Genomic DNA, 27,307 nt, shown 5'->3' on the forward strand with positions numbered 1-27,307 from the left:
TTTTCCCCCCTTTCGCAAATCACAAATGGAGATCCGAAGGAAATTTGATTGGCTAATAAAAAGCGCGGAATAGGACGATATTTCTTACTTCAGGCGGGTGGATGAGTCTAATTTCGGTAATACCGAAGCTATGATCATTTCTGAATAAGGCACTTTGCGGAGAGCGAATCTTCTTTCAAATTACCTCGCCCCATAAAACGGCCCCTTCCTTTTTTCCTCTTGAAATGATGGAGCGATTACAGAAATAACTGAATGTCATCTGAAGATGCGACTCTGTTGTGTCGACTACAGCACATAAACATTTCCCCCCCAAAAAACGAAGTGCGGCGGCTGCAGTCCCAACCGTTTAACTGCGGACCCTTCGGAGAGATAAATGTCATCGCCGAGCGTTCGTTCCGATGGAACGGCTCCGATTTGGCGGATTTAAATGTGATGGATGGAGTGCGGGTGCAGCTCCTTCTTCTTCCCCTTCTCCTCCTTTTAATTATTATTTTTATTCGGTTTTTAAGCACTTTGATAAGTTCCCTCTCTCCACCACCCCCCCACCCCTTTTCCTTTCGTTGGGAGCAATGCGGATATTTTCTATGCCAATACTTAATCTCAGTTTTTAAGTATATACGCACGTATATAACACAGAAATATATCCATCTATATATAAATTTTATTTATCATCACCCATCGTATGACTGAGGGGAAAAATCCGGACTGTAAATGCGGGATAAATCTCCCAAGCGAAGAAAACCCTCTCAGAATAAAGCACTCCGTTGCACGACTGACACAACCGCGTACTTTACGCGCCCGCCCCCGCCATGGAAAAGTCCAGAATAAACCTGAGTGCGGTTTTTTACGCCTTTCTTGGGAGATGAACACCCGTTAACGAGGCTCTGCAACGGAGGGGGATTCGCGTGTTGGTATTTGGTGCGGCTGGGGAGCGTGCCCCCCCCCCCCCAACCCCCGGGCTGCTGCTCACACGCGCTCCTACTGCGTTGCACACTCATTCTATGGTGTTGCACACCCACGCGAGTGGGATACGACCCTAATGATGCGGCTCCCTCTGCATTTTCCCCCTATTCGCCCCCCGCCCCATTCGCACTGCCATTGCTGGGGCGCAGGGGGGGGGATCTGTGCTGCATCCCATGGAAATACGGGGGGAAAAGGGGAGAAAAGCGGGTGCGGGGGGCGCCCACCCGTGTCCCCTTTCCCCGCGTGCCCCACAGCTCCGCTCTTTCTCCCATGGCAGAGCTCAGCAATTCCAGGCACGGCGGCATTTCAATCCTTTAAGCTCGGTGGGGTTTGGGTTAAGAATGTCTGAACCCACAGACGATCCTCCAGACAGAGCTCAGCGCATCGGGAGCCCCCGCGCTCCCTTATCTGCGGGATCTGCGTAAACATCCCGTCTGCTTCTGCATCCCTGGGCTCCGTGGGATGGAGCCCATATATCAACAGAGAGAAAGAAAGGGGGGGGGGGGGGGGGGAGCAGATAGACCCGTTTTTTACAGATCAATAGAGCACTTTCGGCCAAGTGAGGGAGGGATTCCTAAAGTTCACCTTCCAGCCGAGAGCCCACAGAGAGACCTGGAAGCGTCACCGGCGCGTTTTGCTGCGAGCAAACCGAAAAATAGTGGTGATAATTGCGATAATAATAGTAGAAATAATAATAAGAGCAAACGCGGTGATAACAATAGTGGTAGCAGCGAAGTGAAGGAGGTGCTCAGCTGGGAAAGGTCCCCGTGTTAAGGAGGTGCAGCTTTGGGGGGGGGGGGGGGGGGGGGTTTGCAGCGGGGGAAATAAAGAACGAAGGGAAGAAAGTGCTTTTTTCGCCAACTACTCATTATTTCCGTGGCTTTTCGTCACTTTTTCCTATAGGGAAACGCGTTGCGGCGCAGCCCCGGAGCCCTTTGGAGGCACTGAATGTCGCTCCGGTCCCCATTGACCGCTCTCGGCTGAGGGTCGGGGGGAGCGCTGCGTCCCATTGTCACCGCCGGGCACGGGGAGGGGGGGAAGGGGGGGACGGGGACGGCGACAGCCGCACCTCCGCACCCCCACGGCGGCGCTCCCAATAAAACCCACTCCCACTCTCCGCGCGATCCCCTTTTACCCCATTGCCCCCCCCCCCAAAAAAAAGAAGAGAAAAAATAAAGTCCTTTCCCGCAGCAAAAGAAGACGGAGCGCGGTCGGAGCGATCGAAGCATTTTGATTATCTTTGAATTATCTCTTTTAATTACTTTTATTTGTGGCCGGCGCGATTTGGGGTCGGGGATACCGGGAGTGGGGGAGGGGAGGGGGAATGGGGATGGGGATGGGGGGGTCCGACCCCCAAACCTCCCCATGCGGGCGGCAGCGCTCCAAATCAACACACAGCACCGCGGGCAGCGCGCTCCTTTTAAAACCTTTTATTATTCTCATTATCATCATCATCGTTATCATTATTATTATTATTTACGCAATGTCTCACGTATACGATACAAATCCACGGTGTCCAGAAATGGGATTATTATATTTTTTTTATTATTTTTTTTATCTTTTTTTTTTTTTCTGGCTGGAATTGCTACATTCAGAGGTGGCACACGCAGAACGATGCTTTTACATAAAACAAAGGACGATTCTCTTTCTTGTTTGTTCGTTTCGAGCATGTCGCATTAACAGATAAGTCAAGACAAATAGATAACTATACATTCAGTGCAATTTAGTCCTACACTACTTTATAAGCACAATAAAAAGAATACAATGCTGTGCGTTCTCAACTAGGCAGTTTCAGTTGTTGGGATTTTTTATTTTTTATTTTTTTTTAATGATTTTTTTTTTTACATTTTTTTTTTTCAATTATCATCTCGAGAAAATAAGCAGCAACAAACGACAATAAAACCGCATTACAAATACTTTCAAAGCATGACTCCTTCTATAGGTAGTGATAAAGTACAATACAAGGTTGGTTGGTTTATTATTATTATTATTATTAATATTATTATTTTATGATTATGTTATGCTACTTAGTAGCTTGCATCAGGGCAGAAACACGGCTCTCTCTCTTAAATAAATGCGGAGCGAGTGGAATTTAGGATACGTCAGCCCCTTTGTTGATATTAGCTCTGATAATTATTGCAGGTTTTCCCTTTAGGTAGTACATGAAGAATTTCGAGTGCTCACACAGCCAAAGGGCAAACAGCGCCTGTGGGGATCGGGGTGGGGGTGAGGGGGGGGGGGAATGGGGGCGAATTTCGGCCTATTGAGTCCCAAGCAGAAAAAAAATATAGGCATTTTCTACACTCAGCCCTATGGGAACCCAATGGGAACACAATGGGAACGCTATGGGAACCCAATGGGAACCCAATGGGAACACAATAGGAACGCTATGGGTACGCAATGGGAACCCAGTGGGAACACGATGGGAACCCAGTGGGAACACAGCGGGAACGCGATGGGAACCCAATGGGAACGCAATGGGAACCCAGTGGGAGCACATCGGGAACCCAATAGGAACACTATGGGTACTCAATGGGAACCCAATGGGAACGCAATGGGGAGGAGGTGCGGGCGCTGCCAGGTGGGCTCCGAGCCCCCACTTATCTCGCCTTCAATGAGTGATCAACGGCTTTTAGGAACGGCCATCGGCCCCCATAGACGGCCGCAGCACCGACACCCCCGCGCTTCCCTCGGGGTCATTCGCGAGAGGCAAAACCAAGCGGAAAAAGGCAAAGTCAAAGCTGTTCAAATAAATACATTTTGTGCAGCCGGGGACGCGCTGCGGCCTTTGGACGGGAGGGGGGGGGGATTCGGGTTTTGCTGCACCGTTCCCCCCCCCCCATCCGCTTATACCGTCGCTGCACTGAAGCCAACTATGTATTTATGGAGCTAAAAACGCCGCTATTAAAAAGCAAAGCAAAGCAAAACAAAACAAAACAAAAAGAGTGGGGGGGGGGGGGGGAGCAAAAAGTAGGGGAAGTTTCTATGACAATAAAAAAGGCTACAACTGTTTGACAGGTAGTTACTGCTGTGTGAGCCTCTCCATTCTATACTCTATAAAAGCAAATGACCGTCGTAAACATCTCGATTTATCATCTGCCATAAAACGAGACTTCAAGGGGCTGAGAACTCAGTCCTTGCTTTCTTCTTTTTCCTCCTCTTCTTTTTCCTCTTCCTCATTCCCTTCTTCTTCCGTTTTCTCCTCGTCTCTGGCCCCCGGCAGCTTATCTTTGTTGTTTTCTTTTTTTCCACTTCATCCTCCTGTTCTGGAACCAGATCTTCACTTGTCTCTCGGTCAGTCCCAGGGCGTGAGAGACCTCAATCCGTCGCTTCCGTGTCAAATACGGGTTGAAGAGGAACTCCTTTTCTAACTCCAGGGTCTGGTACCGGCTGTAAGTTTGTCTGCCACTGCGTCTTCCGGGAGCTGTAGGGCACAAACAGAAATAACTTCGTGGCTCTCCCCCCCCCTCTCAGCTGCCTCTCCCCTTCCCTCACTCCCCTTAATTTTCCTAAGGAACCTATGCCCCCTCCTCCCTTAAAAAACACCCCCCCCTCCGAGCCCTTTGTGCAGCGAAGGCACCCAGAGAAAAGTCGGTGGGTGATGGGGGGGAGCGATGGGATCGCTGCTGTGTGGGTGCTGGGATGGATGGGGCTGTGCCTCCTCCCGGGGGGGCATTCTGCTCTGCTGGGTGGCTGTAGGGATGGGGCTGTCAAACTCATTCACAAAAGAGACATTTCTCGTTCCCCCAAAAAGGTGGTTCTGTTCTGCGGGGTGAGGCGTACTGGGCAGCTCGATTTCAAATAACAATAATAATAATTATTATTATTGCTATTAAAAAGATTTCTTTTTCCTATGAAAGATGCTTTGTTCTTCCTGAAACCCTCCCAGCCTCGCTCCTTCTCTTGCTGTCCTTCTCCTTTCCTTTCCTCCTCTCTTCCCCTATTATTTTATCCCCCAAATTCCCAGCCCTGCTTTCCTTTCCCCAATGCTGCTCCCCAAGCAGAGGTTCGGGGTGCTGCTGCTCTCTCCTATGGACGCCCCCGAGCATTGGGCTTTGCGATAAATCCCCTCTCCCCGTCCTCTTGGTTACGCGTGTGTCCATCAGGCGCGCACCAACAGACAGATATCCCTGTGCAAACACCGAGATTGCATTTAAAACAACTCGTTTGCAGCCAGAGCCAAAAAGAAAGGAGGAGGACGGAGGTTCGTGCAGCTGAGCCCCAGCACTTCCTTTCGCACAGCCTTTCCTTCAGCAGAAAAACAACGTGTTTGCAAAAAATATATCGATGCTACGGCTGGAAATGATTGCATCCTTGAGACTACCCCTAGGTCAAAGCTCAGATAAATAACATGTTTTCCTCTCCAGCCTCTCTGGGCCACATCCTCTCGGAGCTCCTCTCTAATTCTTTCCTTTAAAGCAATACATGCATAAACCCATTTTTATATATATATTTATATATATATTATTATTATTTTTTGCAGGGGGTGGGGAGTAGGGGGGGAAAACTTTGGCGCTCTGATTGTCCTTAAAAATTAACACTAACCTTCACATGGTTTGAATTAAAGCAGGCTTCGAGACAGCCTTGGTCCTTCGGTGGGGGAAAACTTGCACTTTGAAGTATTTCGCTTTCTGTGCAATTATCCGGGCTTCACATGAGCGAACTTCCATTCAGCCCAAATTATTTCGAACCCCCCCCTGCCCCTCACCCCCCCCCGCCCCCTTCCCCTTTAATTCTTTTTTAACCCGGGACGCTACGATGCTCTCCTCCACCCCACCCCATAGCCCTGAGCTAAGTTTCCCTTCCTGCTTAAAACTTTTATCCCCAGGCTTTAAGAAACAGATGTAAAGTATTAGCAATACTCATACAAGTTCCCACCTCTCAGGCTTCGTCTCCAAGCGGTTATGAAAGGCGATATGACATTTTAAAGAGCAGTGCATTATCAACATGCAAATAACCTCGTGGGAGCTGTATCTTATTGCCTATCCTCAAGGCAAAGCAATAAAGAAAAGAACCCCAAGTTTTACTTGATGGTGATTTAAGCCTTTTGCAGGGAATCACCTTGCTGGCTCTCCAGCAACTGCTGCCTCGTCTGCTTTCAAAGGTCTTCCTAAAATGAAGCAACGTTAAGCACAAAACTGCCCATCCCTTCGACATTTTTACCTCTACTCCTCTTCTATTTATTTATATTGATGTATATATATGTATGCGTGCGTGTGGAGATACATAGACACATGTTTGTGGCTGTCGATGCATACATATATATACAGACAGACAGACAGACGGAGGGAGAGGGGAGGGAGGGAGAGGGGGAGAGAAAGAGAGGAATAAAAGCAAGGAAAACATTTAAGGAGGAGGAAAAAAAGGTCCTAACCGTGAGGTCTCATCCATGGGAACATGAGACTGGGAGACGAATTTTGATTTAAATGCCCTTGTCCCTCGCTAGAGTTACTGTTGGAAGACGATTTACAGTCAGGATATTGTACAACAGTCGTCTCTTGCTGAGCACCATAAAGCGATTGCCTCGGCAGAGCTTCATATCCATAGAATTTAGAAGCGTCTCCGTGACACGCCAAGGCGCACGGGTTTTGCTGGTATCCAGAGTTGGAGATGCTGGAGGTTCCGTGGTGGAAAAACTCTTGGACGTGGTGTGATGGGTGCTGGAAGGTGGGAGCAGTGGTGCCCGGACCATACACGAGAGCATGGCTCCTGCTAACACTTTGTGGAAATCTGCAGTCGTAGTAAGTTGGTTCCAGCGATTCGCCGCCTTTGTACTTGGAAAAGAGAGGATTTACAAAGTAGGAACTCATGACCCTCGCATGCAAAAAAAAAAAAAAAAAAACAATAATAATAATAATAATAAAAAAATTGAAAAAAAAAATTTAAAAAATTGAAAAAAAAATAATTAAAAAAAAAAAAACAATTAAAAAGACGGCTTTAATTCTGGATGAGTGCTGACGGTCCCGGACTGTTTTCCTCTCTCCCTCTCTCTCTCTCTCTCTCTGTTTCCAGTCCGGCTTTTTTTTATTATTTATTTATTTATTTATTTTGTTGTTGTTGTTGTTGTCTTTTTTTTTTTTTTTTTAAATAGAGAGATAGATATATATAGATATAAAAAGGTGGCTTTTTTATTATTATTATTATTATTATTATTAATATATATATTTCAAAGGCGATCTCAAAGGCGTTGCATGGTGCCTCTGCGTGCCCGCACGGTGCGTTCCCGGTGCTCTTGACTTCTCTTGTAATCTGTCGGTAGGTAGAGCTCTCTCTCTCAATTTCTCTGTAACTCCGCTCCTTCCCTTTAACACCACAGGCAAATTCCTCAAAATCCCGGCGGTGTGGCTTTTTTTTTTTTTTTCCTCTTTTTTTTTTTTTTCCCTTCTTTCCTCCTCTCTCTCTCTCTCTCTCTCTCCCCCCCTCTCCCTCTCCCCCCACCCCCCTTTCTCTCTCACACGCGATATGTACACATCACTCCGCCACACTGAGACAGGCTGCGAGGGGGAATGACAGCGATTTGGGGGCTCTGGGTGGTGGTGGGGGGGTTGGGGGGGGGGGAAAGGGGTGAAGGAAAGGTGGTGTGAGCCGGAAGGGGGGGGGGGCACGCTTAGAGCCCTCCTTCGGGAGGGGGGGGGGGGCACCCACCTAACGACTGGAGGAGGGTGAGGAAAGGTGCGCATTGATATCCACCCCCCCCTCCTCAGCCCCCCCCCCCCTCCGCCCGTATTTTTTTTATATATTTTTTTTTTCCTTTTTTTTTTTTTTCCCAGCAGCAGCCTCTTCACTGATGGCAGCAAATGAATGCGCTGGGAGGTCAGCCTAGGTAACCTCAACAGGTAAAGGGAGCCCATCGCCCCCCCCACCCCCCCCCCCCACCCCGCCCTCCCCATCACCCCCAACCCACCCCCAAAAAATGCATATGGGGGGGTGAGCCCCTGGCAGAGCTCTGCCTCCCCTCCACCCGTGGGTACCCCGCCTGCAGAGAGCCTACACGGGCCTTGGGGGGGGGGGCGGGGGGGCTCCTGGTGGCGGCGTTGTTGTCATTGTGTGGGATTTGGGGGTGTTGGGCTGCGAGGGGGGGGTCCCTCTGTGTGGCTGCTCCCAATAGGAGGGGTGAAAGGGGGGGCAGTGGGGGTGCGGAGGGGCTGCGCCCACCTTTCCTCCATCCTTTGGTTTTGCTTTTATTTCTTTTTACGGTGATTTCCCCCCCCTTCCCCCCCCCCCCCCCCCTCCCTCCCCATTTTTGGTGGGGTGCGCGCGTGTTGTTGTTATTGTGGCGGCGGTTGGCAGATCGGAATCAAACAAGCAAACAAAAGCAAAGAGGCAGCGAGCGGGCGAGGGACGCTTCTCCTTATTGATTGGCTGCTTCGTGCTGCCCTTCCTTCCAGAAAATAAAGGCACAACATTGCGGGCAGTTATTTTTCATTATTATTATTAATTTTTATTATTTATCCCCCCACCCCCCTCCTTCCCTCCCCTTTCCTCTCTCCTTTCGAAACCCAACGGCTGGGAATAACAGGGAAGATCCATCCGAGGGAATAAAGTAAATCCGGAGCTCAGAGAGAGCGACTTCGGGTGAAAGAGAGGAGAAGTGAGGCAGGGAATGCTGAGCTCCTTTTGTGCGTTTGCCATCGGGCTTCTCCTGTAGAAAAGAACCCCAAAAATGCCCCTCGACGTTTTTGGTCCTCGATAGCGATTTTTTTTTGGGGGGGGGGGGAGGGGGTATTTTGTTTCTGCGTTCCGTTGTTGGCAGTGCCCCTCTCCCCCACTTTTTTGCACCGCAGTCTCTCACTTTGGACGCTCCGTTTTACGGTGGCACGAAGGAATTCGGCTCATTAAAAAACAAAAAAAAGAGAGAGAAAGAAAATTCACCTCCGACCATCGGGATTCGCCTTAATTTCTCGAGGTGGGGTCGATGGGAGGTGGGGGGGGGGGGGAGAGGGGGGGAGGGGACGCTTTGCAAAGGAGAGTCCCGAGCCGCCAAAAGCATCCACCCCACGCGTGTCCGTGGCACTGCGCTGCTATCAGTGCTCCCCTCTGTACAAACCTTCAGCGTTTCCCTCACGTTCTTCCACCCAAATCAGCAGCCTCATCATTTTGGGGGGGTGTGTTGGAGGTGGTGGAGGTGGTGGTGGTGGGGGGGTGAATCTGATCGGTTATTCCAGGCGCGGAGGCAGAACGCACCGCCTCGGAGATGGCTTTTAGGTGCTTTTCTTCCCAGCAAAGGTCATTTCCTCCGCGTTTTTCTTCTCTTGAGCGGCCCGAACCTCTGCTGAGATGGGAGCTGGATGGGTGCAGACCCCCCTCCCCAATTGGGGCAGAGGGGCAGCAGCCACCTCTCCATCTTTATGAGGCTTTGGGAACTAGAGGTTCGTTTCCGCTTTCAGAAGGGGTCCGTGGGTCGGAGCTGTGCTCCCCCGTTCCCCCCCCCTCCCCCCCCCCCCCCCCCCCCCCCCAGCCCCGTGGGCAAACAATGAGCGGTGCAGCACAACGGTGGGTTTGTTGGGCTTTTTTATCCACCTCCTGTTGTGGAAATAGTCACCAAAATCGAGCTTCGTTCGCTGCGAGGAAAGGCTCTCCATCCCCGAACGCTCCCAAGGACGGCACAATGACCACGTTCATTTCGCCAGAACTCACCCACCTCCACCCCCACCCCCACCCCCCTCCAGGTCCCCCGTTCCCAACGGAGAGACCCCCAAACCCGGGAGAACACAGCACTCAGGGACGGAGGCTCCTTAATTAACAGCTAATAGCCGAGGTAACCATTTTCCTCCTCTAATCGATAGCATCTCTATTTTTAAAACCCCGCTGCCTGCCCATGCGATAAGAGCAGCAAATAAAAAGGACGGGAGAGCAAGAAGAGGGGGTTGGGGGGGGGGGGGGAGGGGGGAAGAAGAAAGAAGTCGTCCGATTTGGGCACTTTTGGGTTGAAACGGGGAAGAAACGGTGCATCTTTCAGACCTTTATCCCCGAACGCAGTGAGCAAAGGTGCGTTACAGCAGCCGGGATCACACCTAAGCTGGGAAATAGATGTTCGCCTTCAGTGTCTGTGAAAGAAAGGACCCACCCCCCCCCCCTCCCTTCCTCCTCACCCAGACTGCACGGAATAAGATGTATGCGATTGCCTACTTCATTTTAAGGGAAATATCTTGACATTTAGTGTCTGGGGAAAGTGCTGCTCTTTGTCTCTACTGTTTTGGCTGCGTTAGGATGTGAGGATGGGTGTGGGGTAATGCCTCGCGGGTGCGTGAGCGTAAGAAGGGGGGTGGGGGGGGGCCGTGTCGGACTTCTCGGTATTCCATTGTATACATTGGAGTTTATTTTATCCCCCCCGACCCCCCCTCCCGCCCCTTCTCCATGCCCTGACCTTCACTGCGAGATGTCATTCGCTCCCTCCCCACCCCAAAAAGGAAGAGGCTTTGGAGAGATACGTGATGTGCGTCAATAAAGGAGAGAAGGGAAAAAAAAAAAGAAGGGGGGAGTGTTTGGGGGGGTAGAAGAACCACCGAGCTTGGAAATAAGAAATAAGCAATTTCACTGCCAGCATTTTTATGCGCTCCCTGCACCGTCAGATGTCAGCCCTGAGCTCCGCGTTAAGGAATATAAATAAAGAGGGGGGAGGGAGAAATAGAGAGGGTTGGGGGGGAATGGGGGAAGAGAGGGGGAACGGGGAGGGGGCAGAGGGGAGAAATGGGGGGAGAACAGAGATTGGGGGGGGGGGAATGGGAAGGGGAAAACGCGCTGTTGTATTTTAACGCGGTGCGGGGTGAAGTCGAGCAGCTCAGCGTCACCCCCGCCTCCCCCCCCGTCACACATACATACATACATGCATACATATATACATACATACATACACACATACATACACCACCCCCCCCCCCGGCTCGGATCCCACGCGGAGCGGCTCCGCGGGCGCGGGAATGCCGCGGGTGGGGGCGCTCCGCGGCGCGCGCGGCCCCGCGCTAACATTGGGCAACAGCGCCATCTCGCGGCCGCGCCCCGACGCAGCGCCGCGGGACTTTGGGGGGGGGGGGACGGGGGGACGGAATGGGGGGGTCCGGCGGCCCCCGCGGGTGACGGCGCTGCGTTTCATCCCCACGACCCCATCCCAGCCCGGAGGGACAGCTCAGACCGCTCTGCAATGCGCTGCGGCGGCGAATAGCCCTATAGAAACACCATAAAGAGGGCAGGATTTTGGGGTGGGGGGGAGGGAAGGGGGGGGGGGAAGGACATATTTCCTTCTTTTCTTTCCTTTCCCTTCTTTTCTCCCTCCTTCCGTTTACACCCATTAAAAAAAAAATAAAAGCACAAATGTGTGTAGACACGCATGCAGAGCCCAACAAACCCACCAGATGTGTCACCCCCACCCCCCTCCCGCTCCCCTCTGTGCCCCCACCCCCCTTTTATCAGTCCGGGCGCGGGGATGGGGGGGTTTATTTTATTTTTTTACCTCCTCTCGTCCGAGGGGGTCTGTTGTTTGTAGCTTGTAGACAAAACATTCCAATAATCCGGTTTCAAAGAGAAGAGCACCCACCTTATTTAAACCATAAAGCAATTAAAGCCAGACGTCTAGCCAGATCTAGGGTCCTGTTTTGTTCGCCCCTATTCAGCCCCGCATAGCAGAGAGACAAACAGAGCTGTAAAAGCGGCATTTTTTTGGCTGCGGAAATGTACCTATGGACAGCTGGAGGGTCCCGTCGGGTTTTGTGACCCATTACAAAAGGGCACATCCCGACCCGGCACACACCAACCGCGCACGCACGCGGAGAACCGCACAGACGCGCATCTGCGCCATACATCCGCGCGGAGATCCGCATCGGCCATCAGCGCATCCTTCCCTCCCCCCCCCCCCACCCCCCCCCCGGCACAGCAGAAAGCAGAGCGCTCCTTCCCAACCCCCCACCCCCCACTCCCACCCCTCACAATGGCCGTGTATTCGCGTGTACCCCCCCTCCGAATGCCGAAATCGCAGCGCTGGGCCCCGAAATCGCCGCGTTCTGACCGAAAATCGCAGCGCTTTGACGGAAAATCTCAGCGCTTGGCCCCAAATCGGGGCGTTTTGATAGAAATCGGAGCTGTTTAATTATCGCTGTCATATAGAAATGGGTGAATTTCGACAGAAAAAGCCGCATTTTCGCACATCCCGATCCTTTGGGTTTTCCCACTCCCGGGGAAGGCACACAGTGTGCGCCGTTCGCTCGCTCTGTTTTTTACCATTTTCTTATTAATTTCCTCTGTATAATTCTCGTTTCTTTTGAGCAGTAGCGGCGGGGGGGGGGGGGGGGGGGGAGCGGGGGCGGGTGAAGGGGTGTTGTGTTGAGGGGGTGTTTTACCTCGCTTGGAGGAGGCGAGGGCTGCGGTGGAGGAGAAATTCAATGGCTGCGCCAATTCCCAGCAGCGCCAAATGGCATTTTATAACTGGTGCAGCCCCGCACGGGGGTGAGGAGAGCGGGGGCCTTGCACATGAACTAAAACTGCGGCACGATTTTAACCCAACCCAACCCACCACCAACAAAAGAAAGCCCCGGTGCAGACAAAGGGGCATCTCCTGCGCTGCCCTAATGGGACCGGGGCTGAGCGGAGGCTGCGGCGGAGGGAAAGGGGGGGGATGGGGGAGAAGGGGGGGGGGGGGGGGGGGGACTGCAGGAGATGGGATCCGTTTGAATGAACCAAAATGAACTTCCATACATCACGGCTTTTCAACATCGCTAAACGCTCCTGACAAGCCCCTCCAGAGAGCCGGCTCCGAAAGTGCCTCCAAAGTCCCGTCCGAGCGATGATTGGGATTTTCTCTTTAATTAATAACGATAAAGCCGGGCGATCTCTCCCCGCTCGCCAAGAGGAGGTGGGCGAGCGGCTCGAACCTGCGGGTCTCCTCCTTTATCCGAACCGGGATGAAGGCAGGCAGGGAAGCAGGGATGGGTAGGAATAACAATAATAATAATAATAATGATAACCGTAATAAAAAATAAATAAATGAATGGACACGAGGCCGAGAGATCCCCCCCAACACCCCCCCCCCCCCCCAACACCACCACCACCTCCTCCTTCATGTTCTTTTTTTTCCCCCCTCCTTTTGGACCATAAATCTGCCCTCCGCTAAAATGTTTTCCAACCTGACCACTCCACTGCGCTCCTGAAAGGTTTCCGAACAGAGCCCGGACAAAAACGGGATTGTAAACGGGCTCCGAACGTCCCCCGCTCCGGGGATGTCCCCTCTCCGCACCGCGGAGCGCTGTCCCCAAACGGCGACAAAAATAAAAGGCAGGGGGGGGGGGGGTCCCTCTATAACGCGCTGACACAAATCAGGGCCGAGAGGGGGACTCCAACGGGAAGAAATACGAAAGAGCGATATTTTATGAGATGGGCAGAAGTAATCGCTTCCAGATTTCTCCTTTTGTTATTATTATTATTATTATTAATTCAGAGGAACCGGGACGAGGGCGACAAGCGTATCTCGCTGCCCCGATCTGCTTTTGATTAGGAAGATTAAAACGCCGCTCCACTCATTTCATTAAAGAAAGGGACCTATAACAAGTTCTTATGATTAAACATCCCTCGCTGCTCGTTTTTTATCCAACCTCCCGACTCTCCTTCGTCGTTCAGCCGCCCGGAAAAGCGCCCGCAGCCGCGGTTGGATCCCGGGGGCTCCGCAGTGCTTTCCCTCCCCCGCAGCTCCGCTTCCACCATCCCGCACCCAACAGCCTTTGATTCCCCCCACATCTCCGCCTTTTATTTTATCTCCTATTTTATTTCTTTCGGTTCTCCTTCCCGCAGAGGGCCGAGGGAAGGGGGGGGGGGGGGGGGGGGGGAGAGAAATCTGCCTTTTTTTTTTTTTTTTTCACCCGGAATTTTCACGCTGCCGCATCGCCACCACTCATTTATTCATCCTTCTATTTCTTCACCCCCTTCTTTCTCCCTCCCCCCCTCACTCCTTTACCCCCCTATTAATTTATCTCCCTCTTCACTTACCCCCTAACAGTGTACCCCTATTAATGTACCCCCTATCAATTCACCCCCTATCAACCCCCTCCCTATCAATGTACCCCCATCCATTTACCCCCTATTACTGCACCCCTCCTCTCTCTCTCTTTCCCTTTTCACCCCAGCCCTTCTATCCCATTATCGCCGTTATTATTACGGACAGACGCCTGTTTGATTTCATCCCTTCTCCTTTTCCCCCTTCCTGGGCAGCGGTCGCCCTGCAGCACTTCCCCACCTTTTGCCAAACACTCATCTCTATGGCACATCTCCCCCCGAGCGGACGGCAGCTGCCAGCTCCGCTCATCCCAGCACCCACATTTCCCCCCCCCTCCACGCACACACACACACACACACACACTCCTTTTTTTTTTTTTTTTTTTTTTTTTAACATATCCTTCGATTGCCCCGGGGGCCATAAATTAGTACAATTCATTATCCCCATCTAAAAATGGATGGCACGGAGAACCCTTACCTCAGCGCCTTTTATTATGGGGCTGTGAAATAGGGCGGTGCGGGGGGGGGGGGAGAAGGAGGCACCGAACCCCACTCCCCTCCGCCCGTGGGGCGCGCGTGTCCGCCCCACGGAAAGAAAAAGACATCTCCATACCGAGATAGATCATTTTTTCCCTTTTTCTTTCTTTTTTCTCCCCCTTTTATTTTTCCTTCCCCCCCCGCTCTTCATCCCCCCCCCTCCTCCCTTATCCAACCCCCCCCCCCCCCCCAACCCCGCGACGTTCGGTATATTTACAGAGCTGCTCTACAATAGCGAACATAACAATATTACAGAACGGTTCTGAGACGAGAATGAAATACACAAATGGGTACAGCAGAAACGTTCACCACCGTGACAGGACATCATGGAGCCGCATTCCCTCCGGTCTCTTTTCTCTCTGTTTCCTCTCTTATTATTATTATTATTATTATTTTTTGTACAAAATATTCGCTCGCGGAATTACGAAATAAAAAATACCGCATCCGTTTAACTTAGGAAATAAAATACTAAAAAAAAAAAAAAAAAAAAAAAAACCGAAACGAAACAAAAAAAACCACAAAAAAATTAATTAATAATAATAATAAATTCAAGTACTTCTTGTGGTTGTGTTCTCAGAAGGACACACACACAAAAAAAGGAAGGGGGTGGGGGGGGGGGAGAAGAAAGGAAGAGAAAACGGCCCCCCCCCCCCCCCCGACATCTTTCTCCTTTATTCAGTCGCGTGTTAGAAAAGCCTCGAGTCCCAAAACTGCGTTTGCCTCTACCGCTAAAACATCCATCCGCACATCCAACGTCAGAATCACTTCAGCCCCCAAAACACAGCCTTTTTTTTATGGGTTTTTTTTTTTTCTTTTTTCCTTTTTTTTTTTTTTTTTTTGCCTTCTTTTTGTTGGGTTTTTTTTTTTCCTCTTTTTTTTTTCTTTTTTCTTTTTTTTTTCCTTTTTCCGCCCTCGTTTCTCCTCGCACGACTTTTCATGGCTGTTCCTTATCGGTTTTCTCTTTATTCATTTTCTTCATTTTCATTCGCCTGTTCTGAAACCAGATTTTGACTTGGCGTTCAGTGAGGTTTAGGACTCGGGCTACTTCGTACCTCCGGTCCCGTGTGAGGTACATATTGAATAAAAACTCTTTTTCCAGTTCCAGGGTCTGATACTTTGTGTACGGACATCTTTTCTTCCTCGTGGAACGCGCATGAATCCAATTCGCGACGGGATTGTCTGAGAAAGAAGATATTTGTTCGGTGTGCGTTGTGTGTTTTGGATGGGGAGGGGGGGGTGTTAAAAAGCAATGCATACCGCTGCCTTTCTGCCCCCCCCACGCCCCCCCAGCCTCCCCCCGAGGCCCCCACCTCCACTCTACGCTGAAAGAGACCTGCTTCATTAGCAGCCCTCACCTAAATATTCCGAGTGACCTTCACAAGAGTTTAATCTGTTTATTTTGGAGGGGCCATTTCCTTTCCTTTTGCCGCCGTTCTCACATTAAAAAAAAAAATAAAAAAGGAAAAAGAAAAAAGAAAAAAAGAAAAGTTTCGGCGCATAAAACCCGCAGCGATGGGTTTCAAATAATAATAATTACCCACCCGACTGCTGCTCGCAGTAATCTAAGGACGTAGTCATAAAAAGTCAAAATTCCCACCATTTCATAGGCCCATAAACTCTTTTTACAGCCTCAGCTCTGCGCTGCCTTCCCTGGAAGCTCTGGAGGACCTGAAAAGTGCGCTTTATTTCTGCCATATCTCGGAGGTGACACCCGAGATGTCCCAGCGGCTCTTTCCTCGCCCCCGGGACCCCGCACGTTGCGGGGAGGAAAAGCTTTTCTCCCTTTCTGCACCCGTTTCCCTTCGCCTTTCCTTTCCTCAGCCTCCCGGCTAAAATCCCCGTCCCCCCCACCCCCGTATTCCTGTTTTTATTTTTCCCACTTCTGATTTTATTTTTTAGCGAGGGGTGGTGGTGATGGGGGGTTGGGGGGGAGGGGGGGTGATAAACAGAGGTGTGAGTGCATTTCCACCTTCACTCCGAGCTCCGCGGGCACAAAGGTGCTGCCTCAGGCTGACACCCGGCTCAGCGCACGGAAATCGCCTTTTTCCAACCCAAAGTTAGGCCGGGAGGTGCAGTCACACGCGGAGCATCCTCGTGTCTTTCCCCTCCTCAACCCCCCCCCCCCCCCCCTCCTCACCACCACCAACACCACAAACACGCACACATCACCACCACCACCCCCAGCCCCACAGCCCGGGGTCCTGCAGGGTTTGGGGCAGCGCCGGCTCCCCTCTGTTGGGCTGGAGGTGCCGGGGGTTACCTGACCCTAACGCTGTCCCCCCCCCCTACACACACACACCGTGTTCAAGGTTTCGTGGGGGATGTTTTTTTTCCCCTCCCTCTCTCTCAGGGGCTGCAGAAGGTTCTTCAAGTGTATGGTCCAATGTCCTGCGCCCGCTGCCCCGTGCCCCCCACCGCCCGCCCCGCTCACTCGGTGCCATCGCTTCGCCAATTTTCTTCTTCACTCCTTCCCCCCTCTTATCTCTCCCCCCCCCCCTTCCCGGGGGTACCCACCTTTTCCTTTATTCCCACGTGCTAAGGGTATTTTAGGAACAATTGCAAGGGTGCAGCAGCTCTTGATTTTTCAGACAGATAAAAGAGCTTCCTCTTTTTTTTTCTCATCGCTTATTTTTTTCCTCCCCCCCTCCTTTCATCTAAAAAGCACCTCAGCGTTTCTTCCATCCCCTCCCAAACACCACCCCCCCCCCCCCAACAGCAACACGTTCCCCTCCAGCCTGAGGGGACACAGCTTCAGCCCCGTCCTCCCGCGTTGGGAGTGGAAATCAGTGCAGAGCGAGGAGCCTTCCCCCCTACTCCAACACACGCACTCCCTCTGCCTTTTATTTTTTAATCCATCCCCCCCCCCCCATTCCTACCCCCCAACCCCCAGCGGAAGGTGATGAGCCCAAGCACCCCCCTCTCAAATAAATAAATAAATGGAAAGATAATAATAATAATAATAATTAATAATAATAATAATAACGCTGATGATAAAATAAGCCGAAGAGCCCCCGGACAAAGTGCAGCTCTCCGCTGCCGGGCTGTGCGAGGCGGACTCTCAAACCCCCAGATCTTCCCGCATATCTGGAGTTTTAGGGTCGGGCTCTCTCTCCCTCTCTCTCTCTCTCTCTCTCTCTCTCTCTCTCTTTAAGGTAATTTCATTTTATTGAGTACGGTCCTGGAAGCTGTAATGCCTCCCCGGTTGTAAACAAGAATGACTTCGACTTACTAGGGTCTAATTCGTGCTTTTCTTCTTTGTGTTTGCTGGAAGCGATGGCTTCGGACTCCGGGGAAGGAATTGTCTGCGCTGCTCTGTCTCTCAGCTCCCCGGGAGCCGCGTACATGTAGTCCGCGAAGCCGCGCCCGTCCGCGGGGCCGCACTCCGCGCGTCTCCCGGCAAAGGCGTCGGGTTTGAGGCCGTAGGGGCGGGCGGCACCGGGAGCGAAGGCCGGGAACGAGACGGCCCCGGCGAGGGGCTCGAGCCAAGTCCGCATGTACCTGGGCTCGGCCCCCACGGGAGCCTGGGGGCCGTACGGGTGGTGGTAGCCCACGGACGACTGGGAATGGACGGGAGCCCAGGAGGTTGTAAAAACGGCCGGCTTGGGGGCGAAACTGCACGAAGGAAAGTCGGCACAGTCCGGGACTAATCCTGAAGGTCTGGCAGCAGCCGGGTGGGAGGCAGTGGTGGGGAACCTGGAGGCCAAGAGCTCTTCGTTTTCGTGGCTTATCAAGGAGTCTACATAGTAGTTGCTTATGGGGCCAGAAGCCGACATGGTTCCCCCTCTTTTACATTCATAAGATTATTGTATGAACTGTATGTGTACTTTTTATCTTCTCATAGAACAATCAGGGCAGGTAATTATTTTTTCAGCCTTTCCCAGTTTGCCATTGGCTGCCCGCCCTCACGTGATTGTATTTACCCAAAAATATAGCGTGGATCAATCCGCAGGTCTTTTTTTAATAGCGCCCGGGCGAACCGCTGCCCTTCGCTCAAAGCTCCGGAGCCGTCGGAGCGGGGGAGGCGGGGGCTGAGCCGCCCCGGGCCGGGCACGGCGGGGCCGGGGCCGGGGAGCTGGAAGGCAGCGGGGGAAGGGAGAGCAGGAACTATTTCCTGACGTAATTTGTCTCTGTCCTCCGGTCCTGCGGCTTCTGGGGCTGCGAGAGACGGGAGGGAGGTGGGAGATGGGGAGGAAGGGGAGAGGGGGAGAAGTGTCCCGGAGCTGGGGGTCCCGCAGCCCCTCGGCGGGGTGGGAGCGCTCAGCCCGAGCAACGTGGACCTTTTCTCACCGATTTTTTTTTTGCCTTTCTTTTCTTTTTTTTTTTTTTTTTAATATATTTTCCTTCTTTTTTTTTTCCCCTTCATTTTTTTTCCTTTTTTTTTTTTTTTTTTTTTTTTTTTTAAGCAGCGGCACCGGAGAGAACTTGGAGGGGGGGGGGGTTGGGGGGAGGTGCACGGGTGCATCTATTCCTGCTCTCAGTAATAATAATCATCATCATAATAATAAAATAAAAGGATCTTCCGGAAGGGGGAGGGGGGGGGAAGCACTTCCAAGGATGTGAGGAGCGCTTCTGAAAAGAGGAAGGGGAAATCATAACACCACCACCACCAAAAAAAAATAACAGGGGGGGTGGGGGGGGGGGCAGGCAGACCGACAGACAGACAGCAGCTCTGGCGCTGAGAGAGCCGCGTTATTCGGCGAGAGAGCGGACGGCCGGGGATGTTTTTATGCCCTTCAATAAAATTTTTACGAGGATCGTTTGATTGTTCATAAACGTGTCGTTCGTTAAATAAAACTGCGAGGCTGAGTTCGTGCCGGGCTGACGGGGGAAGCGGCGGAGCGGTGGGAGAGAGCAGCGCGGGGTACTCAGAGCAGCGCTGCGCTCCTTTTTCTACCCCTCCGGGTTTCATTTCTGCGTGCGGTGTCGTTGTTGGGTTGTTCTTTCGGGGGGATATTTTTGCTTCCTTTTTCCCCTTTTTTGCTGCTTTTTTTTCACGCGCAACTTTTCTTTTCCCTTTTCTCTTTTCTCACCAAATCGATGGGAGAGAGTTGGGAGAGGTTAAAAAAAAACAAACAACCAAACAACTCGGGGATGCCCTGACTGCGTGTTGGGAGGATAAGCTTTCCTTTGTAAGGATAGACAGGTAGGTACGTGGCTCACGCCCATTGGGGGCTGAAAGAATGGAGTTGGGCGATTTCTCTGCAAAGAAAGAGAAAGGAAATATATCCACAAAAAAAAAAAAAAAGGACCCTTCTCTTTTTCTTTCTTCCTTCCTTTTTCTTTTCTTTTTCTTTTCTTTTTTTCTTTCTTTCTTTTTTATTTTTATTTTTTTTAAGAACCCAAACAACACGCACACACAAAATCATAAGCCTGATTGTCCGGGCTCCTCAGGGCTATTCATCACCACGGGTTTTATAGGGCTGGGGTGACGCGGTGGGGAGAGAGAGGGAAACGGGCAACGTTTGCAAGAGGAAGAAAAAGTGGGGGCTCAGAGAGCGGTGGAGCCCCCCCCCACCTCCCCATCCCTTCCCCCAGGGGCAGAAAGGCACCGGGAGGGCAGAGTGTCCCCAGTGCGCGGCGTTCCCCCGGCGCGGATCCCACGCACCCCCGGGACAGAACCGCATTCCATTTCTCGCTCTTTCCTTTTCTCAGCAAGTCGGAGGGGGAGATTGGAGCGTGAGTGAATCCAACAGATCCGGAGACAGACAGGCGGGGAGTGGGGCTGCCAGGAAAGTCCTCCCGGACCCCCCCAAAGTCACGAGCCTCAGCTGAGCCAACACTAAACGCTGCCCTTCACTGCACCGCGCAGCCCCTGGAAGTGGGGTTTCCCCCTCGGAGAACACAGGGAAGGCTTGGAAACAAAACCCCGACGGGAGGGATGTTTGGGGAGGGATTCGTGGTTTGCCAAATTCGACGAGGAAAGTCATCCACTCGCTCAGCCGCAGAATTTATCCCCCGTTCCGTTCTGAGCCCCCTGCTTTATGGGAGCCCTTAAAGGGAAATATTCCTGCAGGAGCAGACTGTCTTCTTTGGCCTTTATCGAGACCAATTTATCTGTCAATCACAGCTCTCCAATGACGGTTACTTTTATGTTCGCAAGAAAAGAAATACGTATCTATATACGCATATATCTGTGCTCGTCACTCTTTGATCTATTCCCATTTTAAGAAATAGTTACGGTGCGAAGGTGCTGAGATGCAGGGAGTGACGTGAAAGCAGCTTGGCTTTCCCAAACCGGTGGAATATCTGGGAGAATCCCTACAAAGAAGGGTTGTGTGTATGTGCAGAAGGGGAGAGAGGGGAAGAGAAAGAGGCAGAGGGAGAAGGAGAGAGAAAGGGCTGAGCATGGGGGGAGAGGAGCACTGAGAGTCAGTGGGGACGTTTTCCAGGGGAGAAATATGTCAGAATACACCACAGACGAACCGCAAAACGAGCAGAAATTACCCAAGCAGCGCAGCCCTAATGAGGAGCAGCAGTTTTTGGAGCCTTCATGCGAGCAGGCAAGGTCACGGAATGAGTCGTGGATGGGGCGTTTTGGTGGTGGCACACAAAGGCGAACATATCTGCTGAAGATTTCTTTTATTTACACGGGAACCTCCATTGCACGGAGCGCTTCGCTCCCCGCGTCGCCGTGGGCTCCGCGCACACTCACACCCGCACACACACGAGGGAAACGATCGCGATTGCCGTACAAACCCCTTCCATTCGGGGAGTGCACCGAGCAGTGCGAGGCGGAGATGGAGACTCTTCACCTTACAGCAAACTACAGACGCGGGTTAACGCAGCGTCCTCTCCCCCCTCTGCGCTGCGGAATCCCAAACCACGACGCGAACCCCCCGCAAAACACTCTCCGTCCGCGCTCCTCTCGACCCGAAGCCATCCCTGGTGGCTGCGCGCAAAGTTACGCGAATCAAAGTCCGCTCAGAGCAGCGGGATCCCGAGCATTCCTCCTGGCAGAAGCACGAGCAAAGATCCGCACCGCAATTACAGCACGCTTTGCCATCGCCTTCAGCTCCTGCAAGGTTATCTCGCAGCGTTTGTGCTCCGCAAAAGCTCCGGTTGCCCTCTTGGAGGGGAGATGATCTCTTCTCGAAATGATGGTGAACCACCGGGTCCCTTTCCAGGCAGACTCACAGCTTTGCCTCTCACCTCCTCTTTTCAATCTGCAGGGGGAAGGAACTTGGTGGCACGGAGCAAAACTAACGCTAGCAGCCCACGAGCCGTAGGAATCCTATCTTATACTTCATTTTATTTTATTCCCCGGTGAAGGAAAAAAAAAAATAGATTAAGAAGTAGTCTCTCGTGGCAAATGAGGAGGTTACAGAAGACGAAGCCTTTGTCTGAGCCATTGACTTCTGACACCTTTTCGGGGCTGAATGCTCCTTCCCATGTCCGCCCGCTCCCGGACAGTGCTGTGTGCTCAGCGCAGTGCATCCCTCTCCTCTCCCTTCCAAACCTTTTGCTTTCGCTTTGAGCGATTCTCCCCTGATTGGAAGGAGCGGAGACAGAAAAATAATCCTAATAAAATAAAAGCCAGAAGAGGGGAGGGAGAATAAAACCCTATTGGAGAGCTTACAGCAATGAGGTGACACTGATTTCTTGGATTTTCTTGCTTTTAAATTATTTTTCTTTGGGGGGGGGGAGGGGGGGGGGAAGGGAGGGGGGGGAAGTGGTGGTAGGGAAAAGAGAGCCCGCAGCCCTCAGCAACCGGGGGTCGGCGGGGGGAGTGCTGGAGCTGCAGGCCCGGCTCCCCCGCAGCTGCATCCCGCAGGGGCCGAGCGCTGCGCGCCCGCTCAGGGCAACGCGGAGCCGAACGCCGGGGGCTGCGCTGGGGCTGCGCTGGGGGCCGAGCGGGCACCGACAAGGCGGACGGACACACGGGCGGGCGGACGGACGGACGGACAAATGGAGCCTCCGAGCAGACACACACACAACACAGATACAGACACGGGGAGGGGGGGGAGGTTGGGGGGGGGGGGAGAAGGGGGAAACAAAATAGAAGAGCACAGCCTCATCCCCCGTGTTCAATTAACACTGTCAAGGTCGGAATAATAAAAAAAAATCGGTGTTTTCTCGCGGCTCCGTCCCCCCCTTCCCCTCCAATCCCCCCCCCCCCCCCCCCCCCCCCCCCCCCCCGAAGAACACCTCCGGCCGTGCGGAGCGGGGAAGGGCGGTGCTGAGCTCCGATCGCTCCGTACGAGAAAGCGAAGTCAGCTGCAGCCAACTTCCCTCTGCATCTCAGCCCTCAGCAGCGCCGGAGTTCCCTTCTTCCCCCCGCTTTGTCCTTTCCCCACTCCCTTCCTCTCCTCTTCTGCCTGCCCAAGTTCTTTCTCTCTTTCTTTTGTTCCTTTTCTGCTATTAAAAAAAAAAAAAATAAAGGGGAAGGGGGGGGGGGGGGGGATTGCACACAATAGAGAGCGTGAATCCAAAGCAGACTCTCTGAAGAGGCAGCAAAAATATTTCTTGGTCCTCCAGATGCCTCTATTTATTCCAGGATTGTCTCTTAAAGTAAATAAATATGGGGAAAGATTCATTTCAGGCCAGATACCACCCGTTCTTCCTGCAGCAGCGCAACTGCAGGCTCCGGGCTCTGCCTCTCCCACCCTCCCCCTCCAACCCCCCCCCCTCCCCCCCCCCGCTAAATTCTTCGGCTATTTGAAAATCATATTTATTCAGCTCTCCTTACGAGATCTCACAGAGGAAAAGCTCTTCGGGCCGACAACAGAGCGGAGGAACTCGCGCTCCTATCGCCACACATCGACGCGAAAACCTCAATCCGACCCAATGTGGGAGACGCAGACATTCAGCTCTCGCTTAAAATCCCACTGCAGGAGTTTTTTACCTGCTTAAGTGCTTCCCCCCGCCACCCCCCCCTCCCAACCCCCCCCCCCCCCCTTCTGTCTGTTGCTAAGAATTCCTGTCTCTCCAGTGTTGGAGGTACGGGTAATAGACAATAAATTCCGAGGTGCAATTAAAGCTCTGAACAATTTCTTTAAGTGTGCCATGGTGCCCTTTATTTTTCCCCCCCAAATTTCAGGTCTCCCCCAGACGAAGCCATCTCTGCAGATGTTCCCGAGCAGCAGCGAAGCCTCACACTGAGGCATTCCAGGTTAGCTCGGTTTTGGGTGTGATATGCAATGCGGGTCAAGGGAAGGGGAAAAAAAATTCCCAGCGAAGAAAATGAAAAGAAGAGCGAGAAAACAAGCCTGAACCCAGAGAGGCGAACTGTACACCGCCTGGAGAAACATATTTCTATACTTCTCCCTTTACATTTATTATGTTTCTGTCAGACACCCTGTAATTAGCATAGATAACTATAGTTGCAAGCTCCAAGTTGTGTCTGCAAATCCTATTGTCTGGCCGCTCCGGTTGCACACCAGCGAGCTTGGAAGAGAGCACAAGGTGTTAGGAAGAGCCTGGTGCCCTCAAATAAGACAATAACCCCACGCAATTCATGGGGTGGAGGGGATGGGGGGGGGTAGGGGGGAGGAGAACGGTGCCGCTTTAGGCGATGGATTCCAACCCGAGCTGCACCGCGATCTCTCTGGCCTGGAGAGAGCATCTCCAGCTCAGCCCAGTTCCAAACCTGCCCGCACCCACCGCGAATTAGGCTTGAAATAAAGGAGCTGGGGGCGATGTCCCGTCTGCTGCCTGCCCCCACCCCTCCCTCCGAGCTGCTGTTTGCACGGCCCGTACCTATGCAAATCCCGAGCCAGACAGCCAGACACCTTCCGACAACAACCTTGAGCGGGGACATTTGCTGTCGGGGACGCCTCTCCCCCCCATCAGCCCCCGTTATTTTGCAGCGGGCGCATCGCGCAAGGAAGAGCTGAGCCTTCAAGACACGTCCCCGTGTCCCCCCCCTCCCCCTCCCCCAAAAAAACATATCCAGGGGAGCAAATATCGACATAAAGCGGGAGAGAGGGCGCTTCCCCCCCCCCCCCTTCCGCGCCCCCCTCCCAGCCTTTATTTATCATTAATTTTTACTTGTATTGGAAGGGGAGGAAAGCAAAGCAGAACACAGCCCGGTCCCTTCCCCTGCTGCAAAAAGAGAAAGCTGATCAGCTCAGCCCCGTCTCCCCACAGCCCCCTCCTCACCCCCCAACCCCGAACCCATCGCTTGGCGCAGGAGATGCCTCACAAAACCAGCCCCAAAGTCATTCCCAGCAGCAAAAGGATAAAGTTCATCCGCAGGCTCTGCTCACACACACACACGCGAGCAAAAAAGCCTCCGGGTTTTAAAATTCCACCTGCTGGGAGAGGAGCATTATGCGGAAAAAAATTACGCAACGCAGCGTATCGTAACATCTCTGATATTTCACTCCGATAACGGCATCAGAAATCGCACGAGCATTAAGCAGCAAAGCCGGCGGTATTTCGCGGGGAGAGATGAAGGCGAACAGCATGGAGCCTTTTTGACTACCCATGTTTTTACATAAAAACAACCAACCCGGGCAGAGCCGCACCAAACAGTCGGAGCGATAAATCCCCACCGTCCTTCTTCCTGATCTAATATCATAATTAAAAAACCGTAGGGGAGATTTTTAGCTTTTATTGCGTTTCTGGAGTTGGGTTGCTAAACATATATTAACTTTACGTTCTTCTCCTTCTCGCCATGGGGGTGGTCGCTCCGAAATAAAATCAATCTTAATATACAGAGAATAGATATTGTTTTGTCTCTTGCACGCTGTTAGAAGGAAGGAAATCTGCAGACAGTTAACGCAGAGAAGGCAAACTCATCATACGTGTAATGAATCCTTTAAATAATTCAATTATCACAGCACTAATATCAAATAATTATGGTTACAAGTACCAGTAATCAACATCGTCCCTGTTGAAAAATTAATTTACAGTATTGTATATGAGTTTCTTCCGCTTTTTCTCCTTCCCTTACCCTTTTTTTTTTCCAACTCGCTCTGTTGTATTCGACCTGAAAGGAAAACAGCCGCACTCCGTCCAACATTGCTTTCAACCAAACCAACAGCTTGTTTTTCACACTTAAAACACAGCATATTGAACACAGCGGACAAAGGAAAGCGACGTCTTCGCAAAGGGACGCTTAAAGGGACACATTTCCTTCACTGCGATGGGTTTTATTCCGCGGACTTTGTCTCTCCTGGGTGACAACGCTCGGACCGACCCACGTCCCGAGCAATGGGACAGCGCTATTTCTGCCATCGGAATACACATCTCGCCCAGAAACTCGCCAAGAAGAAGTCCAAGAAGGGCAAAACCCCCACAATAAACAGCAAAACATAAACCTATCCATCTCAGACGCACCATCTCTGCAGGATCCGAACCCGCACGGGGAGCACCCAGCCCTGCAAACTCCCACTGTTCCCAATTTCACACTTTTATTGCTCTCCGCTCCAACCTGCGCTCCGACCCGAAGAGCACCGCGTTCCCATCGGCCGCAGCACCGACATCTGCGGAGCTTCGCTCCTCTCTCTCGGTGCCCTCCGCGTCTCCGCTTCTCCTCCCGAGCATCACTGACCGCACTCCTTCCTCCCCGCTCCGTTATTCTGTACGATGGAGCCCGGCTCAGCATTGCTTTCCTTTCTTTTTTCCTTCCCCCCTCTTTTTTTTCCTTTTCTTTTTATCATTCTTTTTTTTTTTTTTTAATTTTCATTTTCCCCCTTCCCCCCCCCTTTCCATCCCCCTTCTTTTTCTCTTTTTTTTTTTTTCGCTTTGCACTGATAAGCAGATATAACTTTCCCAAGTTTTACAGCCCATTTTCTCAGGGGGTGAAAGGGGTGGGGGGGGAATAAAGGGGAAAAACAACCCTTCCACCGCAGACAGACACCGCTCATGTAACACAACCGTCTCATTCCCTTCATCAACAGTTACTTCGCTTTTCTATGCATCCTTAATGGAAAGCAATTCCAAACCCGGGCTGCACCGGCCGCGACATAGGAGCCGTGCTCTTGAAAGTGAAACCCCACACCCCGAGCACGGGACGTAAAACGGCCGTTAAATTTTACATCTGACGCTTTTGGCTGTGATGGAGACCGGGATCGGGAGAAGTTGGAACCCCACTTTCTGCTTTGTTCTTCAACGCACCTCCACGAAACGCGATCCGCCGCATTCTCCGCCGTGGGAGCGGGCAAAGCTGGCACCGGGCGCTGCCCCCCACCCTCTCGCACCCCCCCGCCCTCCCCCCCACACACCCCATATCCCATCACCTTTCCAATTCCCAGGGATGGCCGAGAGGGAAGGAACACCTTTTTTAATTTATTGATTTCTTGTGGCACGGGGGTGGGGGGTGGGGTGGGGGGGGGAGCGATCGGTGGTGGGGGGGGGGGGGGGGGGGAGAATAATTATTTTTATTTTCCCTCCCCCTTTTTAATGAAAGAAGGGGACGAGGCTCGCTCCTTGCCCATGGTCCCACATTGGTTTCATACCCAATTTCATAATTTTGGGGGGCGGGGGGGGAGGGGAGGGGGGCGAGGGGCAAAAATCTGCCTCCTTTGTCCTCCTCACTCATCCGCGGAGCAGAAACAATAGCGCGGAGGGTAGGAAAAAAGCCGTGGAGGGGGTGTGCGGGGGGATGTTGGGGGTGAAAATTACCTTCCTATCTCAACTGGGGGGGGGGAGAGGGGGGGTGAGAGCTGGCATGGGGGCGGCGGTGGAGAGACCTGGCCGTGCCGGTGCTGCCCCCCCCCTCCGCCCCTTCTTTCTCCCGCAGCCCCCCACCACCTCGGTGGGGTTTGGGGGGATTTTTGCCCTCCGGCGCCCGCGGTAAGTTGCGCAGCCCCGGGGCGCGCACGGCGGAGCTGCGTGCGGCCAGCGGAAGCGGCTGCCCTTGATGAAGACTAACTGACGTAATTAA

General features: G+C 52.3%; 2 protein-coding genes, 1 long non-coding RNA gene and 1 other non-coding gene across 4 annotated transcripts in view; 1 reads left to right on the top strand and 3 right to left on the bottom strand.

Annotated features, from left to right (window-relative positions):
• Positions 1-2,386: 2,386 nt before the first annotated feature.
• HOXC8 (homeobox C8) lies at positions 2,387-7,239 on the bottom strand. The gene is given in 3 exon segments (NM_204893.3): positions 2,387-4,204; positions 4,206-4,387; positions 6,338-7,239. Coding segments are annotated over 3 exon segments (729 nt in total). The 5' UTR covers positions 6,774-7,239; the 3' UTR covers positions 2,387-4,093.
• LOC121108089 lies at positions 4,136-8,889 on the top strand. The gene is made up of 4 exons (XR_005842391.2): positions 4,136-4,355; positions 7,136-7,218; positions 7,734-7,799; positions 8,483-8,889. It is a non-coding gene; the product is annotated as an uncharacterized LOC121108089 (long non-coding RNA).
• A 6,410-nt stretch (positions 8,890-15,299) lies between these two features.
• Positions 15,300-18,287, bottom strand: HOXC9 (homeobox C9). Its single transcript, NM_001277282.2, has 2 exons — positions 17,708-18,287; positions 15,300-15,657 (listed from the first exon to the last, which is right to left on the bottom strand). Exons 1-2 carry the CDS (start codon positions 18,249-18,251, stop codon positions 15,413-15,415), a joined length of 789 nt encoding a protein of 262 aa, NP_001264211.1. The 5' UTR covers positions 18,252-18,287; the 3' UTR covers positions 15,300-15,412.
• Positions 18,288-27,276: 8,989 nt separating this feature from the next.
• The window catches only part of MIR196A2 (microRNA 196a-2), a 108-nt gene continuing 77 nt past the window's right edge, over positions 27,277-27,307 (bottom strand). Inside the window, exon 1 of the primary transcript NR_031504.1 lies at positions 27,277-27,307. This exon is cut by the window's right edge and continues 77 nt beyond it. This is a non-coding gene — a primary transcript (microRNA 196a-2).

This window comes from Gallus gallus, chromosome 34, assembly GCF_016699485.2.
Source record: "Gallus gallus isolate bGalGal1 chromosome 34, bGalGal1.mat.broiler.GRCg7b, whole genome shotgun sequence".
NCBI classification, from domain to species: Eukaryota; Metazoa; Chordata; class Aves; order Galliformes; family Phasianidae; genus Gallus; species Gallus gallus.